The 13085-nt window shown below is 43.4% G+C and overlaps 1 protein-coding gene across 6 annotated transcripts in view; it reads right to left on the bottom strand.

Annotated features, from left to right (window-relative positions):
• The window catches only part of TTC6 (tetratricopeptide repeat domain 6), a 302423-nt gene that overhangs the window by 257815 nt on the left and 31523 nt on the right, over positions 1–13085 (bottom strand). For all 6 annotated transcript variants that reach the window (XM_033953436.1, XM_033953440.1, XM_033953437.1 and 3 more), the window contains exon 6: positions 7604–7792. In XM_033953436.1, the coding sequence (XP_033809327.1) occupies positions 7604–7792 (189 nt within the window). The remainder of the gene's footprint in view (positions 1–7603; positions 7793–13085) is intronic.

Raw genomic sequence — 13085 nt, 5'->3', positions numbered from 1 at the left:
CTGCTTTGGGGCACAGAGGGAGGGAGAAGGGGTTAGTAGGTCAGGACTGCTGCTGCCACCTCAGGTAAGTAATGCGGGTCCAGGAGGCCAGACCAACGCGGAGGGAGGGCAGACCTGTGGGGGCGGGACCAGGTGTGTGTGTGGAGGGTCCATCAGGGTGAAGGGCTGGAGAGGGGAAGCCTGCCCAAAGATTCAGTACAGTGACCAGGGAGGAGGTAGGTGGGGGAGTCAGGAGCTGGAGAGAGTGGTCTGAGGATACCTTTGGGGGGGTGGGGTTTGAATAGGTGCAGGCTCTGGTGTTGGGGTGCAGTTGGGTGAAGAGGGTTATAGTGGCAGATGTTGGAATGGGGAGGGGGAGAGTTGCAGAACCTAGGGAGGGGCGGGGAGAGGCAAGAGATAAATTGGTCTTGGGGTGGGGTACAATAGAAATGGTAAAAAAGGAAGAGAAGCTGGGTGGGGGTGGAATATAGGGACAGGAAGAATGGCCTTGGAGGTAATGGAAGGAAGAATAGGAATGGAGCTGGGACTGAAAGGGTGATAAATGCAGTGGATAATCGATGAGGGCCAAAAGGGTACAGAGGACTAAGGAAATGGTGATGGATAGCGCCGGGAGAGAGGAGGCAGGGAGAGAAAGAAAGGGGGCAAGGAGAGAGAGAAACAAAGAAAGAAAGAAAGACAGGGGCAGGGAGACAGAAAGAAAGATAGGACAGCGGGAGGGAGAGAGACAGAAAGAAAGAAATTCTACACATCTATTCTAGCACCCATTAATGTAACGGGCTTAAACACTAGTGTTCTTATTATTTTCTCAGCACTTTAGAATCTAAGAAGTACCAAGCTCAGTGAGACTGATGGTCCATCAAGCCCAGCATTCTGTCTCTAAAAGCTATGGAACCAGGTTATTTAGAATTACTCATTAGGCTTTCAAAGCCTTCTTTTTCATTGCCAGTACTGCTCTAGGTCCTTTATTTCATAACTCATCTCCACAAAAGTGAAAGTAAGGCGGAGGATGAGAACTACAGGCCAGTTATCTGACTTCTGTAGTGAGTAAGTTAATGCAAAAATTGCTAAAACAGGAAAGTGCAACTTCTGGAATTCAGTGGATTGCAGGATCTAAAGCAACATAGTTTTATTAGAGGTAGGTAGTATCTGAGAAACTTACCATTTCTTTTATTGGGGGACTAGAGAATTCCATCAGAGGACAGCACAATATGTGGTGTACTTAGATATCACCAAGGCTTTTAATATGACTCGACAGATAATACCAAACTCTGCAACACAGTAGGCATTCTAGAATATATGGATACATGAAAAGGGATCTAGCAAAGCTTGGAGAATGGTCTAGAATTTGGAAGCTAAGATTTAATCATGATCCTTCCTCTCAAGAAAGGCAAGCTACTTTTCATAGAGAAAAACTCCAGTAAAATTGACTAAGAATGAGGAAAGTCTAATTAAGCTTGATGCACAAGTAGCTAAGGTTGAGTTCTCTGTTACTAAATTGAAATCATTGAGCGGTAAAGCAGGTGTTATCCATCGACAGCATGCATATATTCTCAAGTGGGTGACATCATCCATGGAACCCAGTACAGACACTACCAAGTGTCACTGTCACTTTAAATTTTTTAGTGCCTTCCCATCAGCTTGTGGGACCATCAGCTCAGTAGCAAAGTTAAGAAGTCAACTAGGGGAGATGGGTGGGTTTTGAGAATATATGCCTGTTTTCTTCGGGAAACATCTGTTACAGGTAAGTATCTTTGCTTTCTCAGAGGACAAGCAAGCATAATATTTTCCTATGTGGGATTCCCAAGATGCCAGGATCATGGCTCTGGAGAAGAATAATGGATATATAAACATGAGCCTGGTGAAAGCAAGTGGGTCGGAGAGTAAGTTGTCGCTCAAGAAGTAAACTCCTTGTCTAAACCAACTGTCTCTTCTGGAGCTTTGCTCTAAACATTAGTGAGAGGTGAAGGTATGGCTTGAGGACCAAGCAGCTGCCCATGTATCACATGTACTTAAATCAGAATTTCTAGTCCTTTGTTGCTTGAGAACACTGCAGAATCTCCTTGACCATTCAGCTCTGCACATCCTTTTACATGCCCTGGTCACGACCCACATTGACTACTGCAACATTATACACTCAGGTCTTACACAACTTGAACTAAAATGTCTTCAGATTCTGCGAAATACAGCTGCAATACTTCTTTGTAATGCTAGCCCTACTCCTGAAGTCCCTTCATTGGTTAAATCTCTCCCATCGCTATCTGTTCAAGATTCTCTTCTTTGCCCATAAGGTGCTTCACCAAGGAGTCCCTTCCTACCTCATTAACCTGATAGTATGTTACACCTCAACAAGATCCTTTCACTCCCTAGATTCCAATCGACTGGTTCTCCCTCCCCCCTCCAGAGTTTGCTACAAGGCTACCAGACACTGCATTCTTTTTCATTGCTCCAAGGCTCTGGAACGCCCTGTTCCAAGTTATCAGAAGCCTCCAAACACTCCCCAGTTTCAAGAAAGCTTTAAAAACCTACTTCTTTGAACAAGCTTTTAATTAATTCCCTTGAGGATGGCGTGCCTCTGTGGGGAGAGAGAAAGTACACTTTTGCATGAATGTATGTTAACTCTTTACTGTCCTTTCATATTTATGGAGTTCCTTTCCACTTATCGATTTTAGACTGTTCACTGCTTTGACCCATAGAATTGCAGTATAGAAAGTAACAAATAAATAAAAATAAATGCCCTCAATACAGGTAGTTCAAATAAAGGATGCTATTTCTAATAGTCAGGTATGCTTGAGGATAACGATTACAAAAGAACCCTTTTTCAGCCCTCAAGATCCAAATAACTCCCGAACCTCAGTGACACCACTCTCTGCTCACATAAGCTCATAGCAGTAAAGCTTTATGTGCCAAATTGTCATCTGTCCAGTTTGTAAATAGAACTTTATGATGTTGTTTAAGAAAGTTCTATTTACAAATTGGACCAATGACAATTTGGCATATAAAGCTTTACTGCTATGAGCTTATGTGAGCAGTGAGTGGTGTTGCTGAGGTCCGGGAGTTATTTGGATCTTGAGGGCTGAAAAAGGGTTCTCAATACAGGTGGAATAGAAATGAGCTACTGAAGCAGCCAAAGCTCAGACATTGTAGGCTGAGATATGGCCCTGCAGCGTCAGCCCAGCCTGATCATATGCAAAGGAGATACAGTCCACCAGCCAAGTAGAGATGGTTCTCTTGGTAACAGAAGTCCGAGTCTGTTAGGGTCAAAAGCCACAAAGACTGGGAAGATCCTCTGAGGTTTCATCCAGCCCACGTAGTATGCTAAAGCACATTTGCAATTCAAGGTGTAAGGAGCTGCTTCTCCAGGATGGGACTGTGGCTTTGGAAAAAAGACAGGCAAAACTATGGAATGGTCAAGGTGGAATGCTGAGACAACTTTGGGTTGGAATTTTGGGCAAGTTTGTATTCTATCTTGATAAAATCTTGTGCAAGGACATGGTTTGCTGATACAAGGGCTATAAGGAAAACAACTTTGCAGGTGAGATGTTTGAGAGAGAAAGTTATGAGAGGCTCAAAAGGAGACATCATAAGAGTAGATAATCACTCTAAAACTAAAGCAAGTTAGCATATGCATGTTAAAAAATATTTTTGCTATATGTAATCAGTCACATAAGAATAGATTCTATCATGTTAAGATCCCAGGCAACAGGTGGAGGCTTGATATGTGATTTGGTGTGGTAAAATCCTTTCACAAATCTGGCTACTAAAGAGATGAACAGAAGTTTCTTGGCCAGGGAAGAATAAAACACACGGATAACACTGAGATGTACTTGAACAGAGTTGGTTTTTAGACCTGAGTCAGAGGGGCGAAGAATGTAGTTCAGAACAGATGGAAGCAGACATGTGACAGGTTCAAGAATATGCATTCTACACCATTTGAAGTGGTAGCACTGAGTGGAAGGTTTTCTAGATGCTTCAATGACAGAGACTGCAGTCAAGAGACAGAAACCCCACTGTCAGTGAAACCACACTGTCAGTGCTAATGATCGAGGGATAGGATGAAGGAGGGTTCTGTCAATCTGAGTCAGAAGCATCAAGAATGGTTGCAATTGACATGGTTCCTTGGACAAGAGGTCTAGGAGGAGTGGAACTCCAAGGTTAGTGTAGCCAACAAGATGCTATGAGGATCATAATGCCCTGATCCTGGCAAAGATTGCGTAGAGTTTTCACAATGAGAGATACTGAAGGGAATATGTAGAGGAATTTGTCCCACAGTGAATGAGGAAGGCATCTGACACCAGGCAATTGGGAATGTAGAGTCTGGAGCACAATAGAGCAAGTTTGATGTTGTGGGGAGACGTAAAGAGATCTATGTCCGGTGTCCCCCATTTGGAAAACATCTGATGCAAGACAGTTGTTTTGAGTGAGCATCATGGGGTTGAAGAAATCTGCTCAATTTGGCTGCTAATATATTCTGCTTCCCTGCTAGACAAACTGCCCTGAGAAGTATGCCATGAGCAGTTGCACAAGTCCAAATCTGGATTGCTTCCATGCACCGTGTTGAGAGCCAATGCTTCCTTTTTGTTCAGATAGAACATGGTGACCCATTTGACAATTTGAACAAGGACTACTTGATTGAGGAGTTGGTCTTGGAATGTTTTAAGAATTCTCTAGAAACTGCTGCTCTAAGCAACCGCCTAATCTTGCCTATGGTTGGGTTTGCCCTGCTCAACTGAGTCCTCATGACACACCCAGTATGACAGGTTTTAAGGATATCCACCTTGAATATGCATGAGATACATTTGCACATGATGGAGGCAGCACATGAAAATCTGTCTCATGCATATTTATTGTGGATATGTTGAACACCAGACTGGTTTAGCATGTCTCAAGGACTGGGTCAAGAACTCCCCTACTGAGACTGAGCACTGGCAGTGAAAGCAGGGGCAGATAGACAAGGGTGACCCAGTCGACATTGTATATCTGGATTTTCAGAAGGCATTTAACAAGGTCCCACATGATCGACTACTTTGAAAAATTGCGAGCCATGGAATCGAGAGTGAAATACTCACGTGGATTAAAAACTGGTTGGCAGATAGGAAACAGAGAGTGGGGGTAAATGGACAATACTCGGACTGGAAAAGCATCACAACTGGAGTGCCGCAGAGTTTTGTGGTTGGACTCGTTCTCTTCAACATATTTATAAACAACCTGGAAATTGGTATGATGAGCGAGGTGATTAAATTTGCAGACAATACAAAGTTATTCAGAGTAGTGAGGATGCAGAAGGATTGCGAAGACCTGCAATGTGACATAAAAAACTCAAGAAATGGGCCGCGACATGGCAAATGAGGTTTAACGTGGATAAGTATAAGATGATGCATGTCGGTATGAAAAATCTTATACATGAATGCAGGATGTCCGGTGCAGTACTTAGAAAGACCCCTCCAGGAAAGAGACTAGGGAGTACTGGTTGACAAGTCAATGAAGCCATCTGCACAATGCGCGGTGGCGGTGAAAAGGGCAAACAGAATGCTAGGAATGATTAAGAAGGGGATCACAAACAGATCGGAGGTTATCCTGCCGCTGTACCAGGCCATGGTACGCCCTCCACCTGGAATACTATATCCAGCACTGGTTGCTGTACATGAAGAAGGGCAAACAGAATGCTAGGAATGATTAACAAGGGGATCACAAACAGATCGGAGAAGGTTATCATGCCGCTGTACCGGCCCATGGTACACCCCCACCTGGAATACTATGTCCAGGACTGGTTGCCGTACATGAAGAAGGACAAACTACTACTTGAGAGGGTCCAGAGAAACATAGAAACATAGAAACATAGAAAAAAGCGGCAGAAAAGGGCTATAGCCCACCAAGTCTGTCCATTCCAAGTATCCCCTCCCCTGAATTTACTCCCTTAAAGATCCCACGTGAGTATCCCATTTTTTCTTGAAATCCGTCACGCTGTTGGCCTTTATCACCTGGAGTGGGAGTCTGTTCCAATGATCCACCACTCTTTCGGTGAAGAAGTACTTCCTGGAGTCGCCATGAAACTTCCCTCCCCTGATTTTCAGTGGATGCCCTCTGGTGGTCGAGGGTCCCATGAGCCAGAAGATATCATCTTCTGACTCAATGCGTCCCGTGATGTACTTATATGTTTCAATCATGTCTCCCCGTTCTCTTCTTTCCTCAAGTGAGTACAGCTGCAATTTTTTTAGTCTTTCTTCATACGTGAGATCCTTGAGCCCCGAGACCATCCTGGTGGCCGTTCACTGAACCGACTCAATCCTCAGCATGTCCTTTCGGTAGTGTGGTCTCCAAAACTGAACACAGTACTCCAAGTGAGGCCTCACCATGGCTCTGTACAACGGCATCATAACTTCAGGTCTCCTGCTGACGAAACCTCCGCGGATACACCCCATCATTTGTCTTGCCCTGGAGGAAGCCTTCTCCACTTGATTGGCAACCTTCATGTCCTCACTAATGATCACCCCTAGGTCACGTTCCGCCGTGGTCCTAACCAAGGTCTCACCATTTAGTACATAAGTTCTACGTGGGTTTCTCTTACCCAAGTGCATTATCTTGCATTTTTTAGCATTGAAGCCTAGCTGCCAAGTAGTTGACCATTGTTCCAGCAGTAGTAGGTCGTGTGCCATATTATCAGGTAATGAGCTGTTGCCTACTATGTTGCAAAGTTTAGCGTCGTCGGCGAACAGTGATACCCTTCCTCTAAGTCCTTGTGTCATATCTCTTATGAATAAGTTAAATAGAATCGGGCCCAGGACCGAGCCCTGCGGTACTCAACTGATCACGTCTGATGCTTCGGATGGGGTACCGTTCACCACCACCTTCTGAATTTTACCGCTCAGCCAATCCCCAACCCATGTAGTTAGAGTGACTAAAATGGTTAAGGGATTGGAGGAGTTGCCGTACAGTCAGAGATTAGAAAAACTGGGCCTCTTTTCCCTTGAAAAGAGGAGACTGAGAAGGGACATGATTGAAACATTCAAGATAATGAAGGGAATAGACTTAGTAGATAAAGACAGGTTGTTCACCCTCTCCAAGGTAGAAAGAATGAGAAGGTACTCTCTAAAGTTAAAAGGGAACGTAAGGAAGTTCTTCTTCACTCAGAGAGTGGTAGAAAACTGGAATGCTCTTCCGGAGGCTGTTATAGGGGAAAACACCTTCCAGAGATTCAAGATAAAGTTAGACAAGTTCCTGCTGAACCAGAACGTACGCAGGTAAGGCTAGACTCAGGGCACTTGTCTTTGACCTAAGGGCCGCCGCATGAGCGGACTGCTGGGCACGATGGACCACTGGTCTGACCCAGCAGTGGCAATTCTTATGTTCTTAATGATTATCTGTGGTGAATTTCACTGTTGGCATTTTCCAACTTTTCTGTCATAACACTAAAAATCATTCTCTATCTTTATCTTGAATAATAACTACATTTAAACCAAAAACTATTTTCTGGAAATATTAATTTTAATTCAGATAAACTGTAATTTTGTTGAAAAAGGAATATGCAATAATGAAAAGAAACCATCCCACAAATAACAATTAATGAAAAAAGAGTGAAAAAAACCCTTTGAAAGCGGTTTCCTACCGGCTTCTTTCCCTTGGTTCTGCAACAGTATCTGGTCTTTGGAAATCCAGGCTCTGAAGTCCTGAGGCAACAGTATGATCATATTTGTCCAAAGTGTGAAGCACTCTTGATGCTACCTGGAAAGAAGATGGTAATGCATAGCTAAAAGAAGCCATGCACAAGTGATGAATTGTTCGGTGCTGAGGACCTCTGCAAAATAAAAAAAATCAAATCTCAGCACTTTCACCTTTCTTTGCTTAATGAGGTTCACCTTTCTTTGCTTTTGAGGTTACAATAGTCCCACATATGAACAATATTTATTAAGATTTATTTACTGCTCATTTGATAACAAACCACAGGCAATATCATCATTTTAATAGTTTGGACTCTCCCCCACCACATTTACAAAATGGAAAGAACAATTGCCATACAAAAAGGGAATTATAATAATTTTAAAAAGATTAGGGGGCCATTGACAAATTATTGCAATGATTAGACACCATTTTCCACTGAAAGTACATTTATACATAGGGGGGAGGGGGGATGGTATAAAGTTCCATTAAAGGTTTAATCAATAGATAAGAATATAATATTAATACGATATTTTTGATTAAAATATTTGTGGGAAGGGTGGGTGGAAAGGGTATAAATTTATGTATTTAAGATGATATTAGAAAGAAATTCAAGTGATGTATACAAGTTTTATCTGATGTAATATTTTGTACTTCACGTAAGATGGAAAAATGAATAAAGAATTTGAAAAAACAAGCCACTTGGAGGATGAGATCTATAGTGTCAGCATCTATGAGGCAAACTTGGTTCTTTTTGTTACATAGAGCGTTTTGGACCCCTGTTCATTTACAAAAATTAGATAGTTCTAAGTCCAATACTTGCTGGCACTGTAATTTGGAACCAGGGACATTAGATCATCTACTTTATTACTGTCTCTATATTAAGATATTTTGGAATTCAATCTGGTCTTTATTGGAAAATCATGTTGCGCTTTCTTATGATACTGTTTTATTCGGTATGGCTATGAGAAAGAAGAGTCAAATATCGTCACACAACAACAAACTTTTATTAGTCATGACAGGGGTTGCCATTCAACATATTACCAATAATTGGAAAAATTACAAGAATCTTAATCACACATTCTGGTGGAATACATTATGCCATATTTTTAAGATGAAAAGAGCAATAGCAGTACAAAAAGGGACATATAATAACTTTGTAAAGATATGGGGGCCATTGACAAAATATTGTGAGGAATAGTCATCAATTCTTTTCTTTTCTTTCTTAGTTGTATCTAGCACACTCAATGGGGGGGTGGAGTTGGGGAATAATTTTATAAGTTATGTTATAATATGTTCTATAACATGTGTATATATCTATTCGGTTGAAAATGTGATGAAGGGTGGGTGGGTGGGGGTTATTATAATACTATATTTTATGTGTTAGATATTATAGTGCTATATTGGAATTACTTGTATAATGTATTTTTGTGCGCTTGTTGTTCAAGTTGAAAATGAATAAAGATTAAAAAAATATATATATAACATCCACTCTGTGATTCTGGAAGTCCTTAAGTACTACTCCCTCATCACTAGAAAGGGTTGTGCGCCGTGTAACCTGCGCCACGGAGGAATCCACCTTAGGTTGCTCAAAAAACTGCTGAAAAACAGGAACCAGTGGATAAAACTTAGTCATAGCTTTAGAGAGCCGGAAAGAGTTTTCTGGGGTATTCCATTGTTCTGTAACCAGACCAAGAAGCAGTGGATGGGATGGAAAAAAGGAGGACAGCATATTAGAATGGTCCATGACCAAACACTGCGACGTGGAAGGTGAAGATTCCAATTTGAGCTCTTTCAGAACCTCAGCAATAAAATGGTGGACAGAGCCATGCATAAAAAGTCAGACAGAGGGGTTTTCACCCAAATCCAGACTCTCAGGGTGACTTTGTTGACTAGTCCCAGCAAGGGTATCAGCCAGATCCAAAACAGAAGCAGCGTCAAGAGACAAAAGATGCATAATATCCATATGGCAACCAATGCAATCGAGCTCTGCCATATCTGTATGAGAGGGCTCCTGAAAAGAGATCTCTGCCACTGGCACAACTAGCTTAGATGAAACCGCTGCACCCACAGGTTGCGTCAAATGAGCTGGGACTGAAGAATACTCTTTCTAGAGGAGCAAAATAAATTCCAGTGAAAATTCACATCCCTTGTGCACTGGAGGGTCCTGCTGAGCCACCCGTACCGCATCAAAAGAGTCCCTAGACTGGGATCACTGGTGTTTGGCACCATACTCCAGAACGGCCTCTGGGCAAGATTTTTCTCTGAAATCAAAGATCCGGGCTGGCTCCCCAGCCCTGGAGGACCAGAAATAGGCGAAGCCCGAAGCTCCTGCCCCCTCCTCCAGCGTTCTGTGACACGTGGTACATGGTCACTGATCCGGCGCATCCCAAATGATTTTTAATCAAATCAAGGGATTTTGAGGCATAAATAAAACTGAAAAAAAGATTGATAAAAATCCAAGATGGCTGCCGCCACTAGCGAATTCGTGCCAAAACCAGCAAAAATAAAGAAAATCTGAAAATAGCGATTTGGGGAGGTGCATTTGGCTCGCTGCCAACGTGACACTCTGACTTCCAGGGGCGGAGCCAAAGAAAGCGGCCGCACACACTACAAGTTCCTCTGCTGCAATGGAGAAAAATCTTCTCCAAGACATACACTGCAGCAGAGGACACCCAGACCATCGGGAACATTCTGCCAGTCACCCGTAAGTGGGAGCCGCCGACACAGAGCAGGATCAGATTTGAGCCAGGACGGGGACAGCGGTGGCCATCTTCAGATGCTCTGCATGGTGTGGCACCTCCCCCAGCTGCAGATTCTAGCCTGGGACCGCAGCAAGCTATACTAGTGAAGGGGACAAGTTATGAGTGTGCCTACTTCATTTATTATTGCTCCAGAAACCCCCCCCCCCCTAATCTCCCCAGTGTCCCTCTGTGACTATATGAATGCATGGGAAAGATCCTTGGCTGGGGCTTGATTGATGCATGCTGGGAAAGAAGAACACATCTTCTTTCCACCGAGTGCAGGTCACGCCCTCCTTTGCATCGCATCCGCAGCCGGCATCCTTGGGACCCACCCTACCTTGCCCCGCAACATCCGCGGCCGAACGGGCCTGAAGCCGCATCGTCCTATAGAGGCAGCCCCAAATTGAGGCTCCGGCTTCCCATCCCACCAGTTACACCCGCAATTGGCTACCCTGCCTTCATTACCTCTGCCCTGCCCTGCCCCTGGGGTGGTATCCTCCTCATCTCAGTCAGTTAGCTAATTGTGGAAACCCTTTTATTGAAGAAGATGGCTAAAAGAAAAAAAGATGAGGAGTATCGTACTTTTCAGGTGGAATGGACAGAGGAATTCGCCTTTGTGGAGAGAGCAGGTTCAGCAGTGCATCTAATATGCAATGATAAAATTGCATCGATGAAATGGTCAAATATAAAGCGGCACTTCGATACATGTCATATTACATTTGCATCGAAATATCCTGCGGGGGACAGCAGGAAGAAAGCATGTCAAGAGCTACTGTGCAGAGTGCAAGCTAGTCATCAGCAACTCCGTGTTTGGACCCAACAAGGTAACTGGAATTCGGCTAGCTTTGCTGGTGCTTTAGCAGTTGTGAGAAATGGAAAGCCATTCACAGATGGGGAGTATGCCAAAACATTCATGCTTGATGTTGTCAATGACCATTTTGACAACTTTTCAGATAAAGACAAGATAATCAAACGAATAAAAGACATGCCTCTGTCGGCAAGTACTGTTCACGATTGTACCATCATGATGGCAAATCAAATTGAGGCAACACAAGTGAAGGACATAAATGCAGCACCATTCTTTTCTCTCGCTTTGGATGAGTCAACAGACGTAAGTCATTTATCCCAGTTCAGCGTGATTGCAAGGTATGCTGTCGGTGACACACTACGTGAGGAAAGTCTTGCTGTTTTGCCTATGAAAGGGACAACAAGAGGGGAGGATTTATTCAAGTCTTTCACTGAGCTCGCTAAAGAACAAAATCTACCGATGGATAAACTTATTTCGGTGTGTACTGATGGTGCTCCGTGCATGGTGGGGAAAAACAGAGGATTCGTAGCGCTTCTTCGTGAACATGAAAAGAGACCCATCATAAGTTTTCACTGCATCCTACATCAGAAGGCGCTTTGTGCTCAGATGTGTGGCGAGTAGCTTGGTGAGGTGATGTCGCTGGTCATTCAGGTGGTCAACTTTATTGGGGTTTTTTTTGGGTTTTTTTAAAATTATTATCTTTATTAGCAATTGCAAAGGGAACATACAACCAGGAGCACAACAAGCAGAACAAACAGATCAGGCATAGATACCAACTCTAGAACCCATGACAGCTAAGGAGTCACAAAACAGGAACTCAATGGTCAGATGCCCAACACAATTGACATTTTGTTTTTGAAGTACAAAATCCCCCAAGCAGACACTCACAAACCTCAAGCACTCGGCCTCAAACCACAACAAGCAGACCGCAAACACTCCACAGTCATACCCCAAACACCCAAATACACATAAACTCACATGCACAGGTCAACTTTATTGTTGCCTGAGCTTTAAATGATCACCAGTTTAAAACACTGCTGGATGAAGTTGGGAATAATTATCCTGGTCTGCTTCTGTATAGCAATGTGCGTTGGTTGTCAAGAGGGAAGGTGCTCAGTCATTTCGCGGCTTGTCTGAGCGAAATCCGGACTTTTCTTGAAATGTAAAATGTCGAGCATCCTGAGTTAGATAACACTGAGTGGCTCCTGAAGTTCTACTATCTCGTAGACATGACTGAACATCTGAACCAGCTCAATGTGAAAATGCAACGCGTTGGAAATACAGTCTTATCCCTTCAACAAGCAGTGTTTGCATTTGAAAACAAGCTAGTATTCTTCATCACCAACATTGAAACAGGTCGTTTACTACACTTTGAAAAACTGGGAAACTTTAAAGATGCATGCACAGCAAATGACCCTGCTCAACTTCTTGATCTTCAGCAGCTAGCGGGCTTCACATCTAATCTCCTGTAGTCATTCAAAGCGCGCTTTGGAGAATTTTGTGAGCGCACTCGTCTTTTTAAGTTCATCACCCATCCACACGAGTGTGCAGTGGACAGCGCCGACCTGAGTTACATCCCCGGTGTCTCCGTCAGAGATTTTGAGTTCCAAGCTACTAACCTGAAGGCCTCAGATATGTGGGTGAATAAGTTCAAGTCACTGAATGAAGATTTGGAAAGACTTGCATGACAGCAAGTAGAGTTGGCGAGCAAACACAAGTGGGGAGAAATGAAAAAACTTCAACCCGCAGACCAGCTTGTTGTCAAAACTTGGAATGCGCTTCCCATCACTGCAGCATGTGAGTATTGCTGTATTGACAATGTTTGGCAGTCTTTCTCACATCTAAAGAACATTAAGACCAACCTACGATCACGTTTAATG

Source organism: Geotrypetes seraphini, chromosome 7, assembly GCF_902459505.1.
Source record: "Geotrypetes seraphini chromosome 7, aGeoSer1.1, whole genome shotgun sequence".
In the NCBI taxonomy this organism is placed as follows: Eukaryota; Metazoa; Chordata; class Amphibia; order Gymnophiona; family Dermophiidae; genus Geotrypetes; species Geotrypetes seraphini.
Note: the sequence above shows the minus strand (reverse complement) of the source record. Positions and strands in the feature narration are given on the sequence as shown.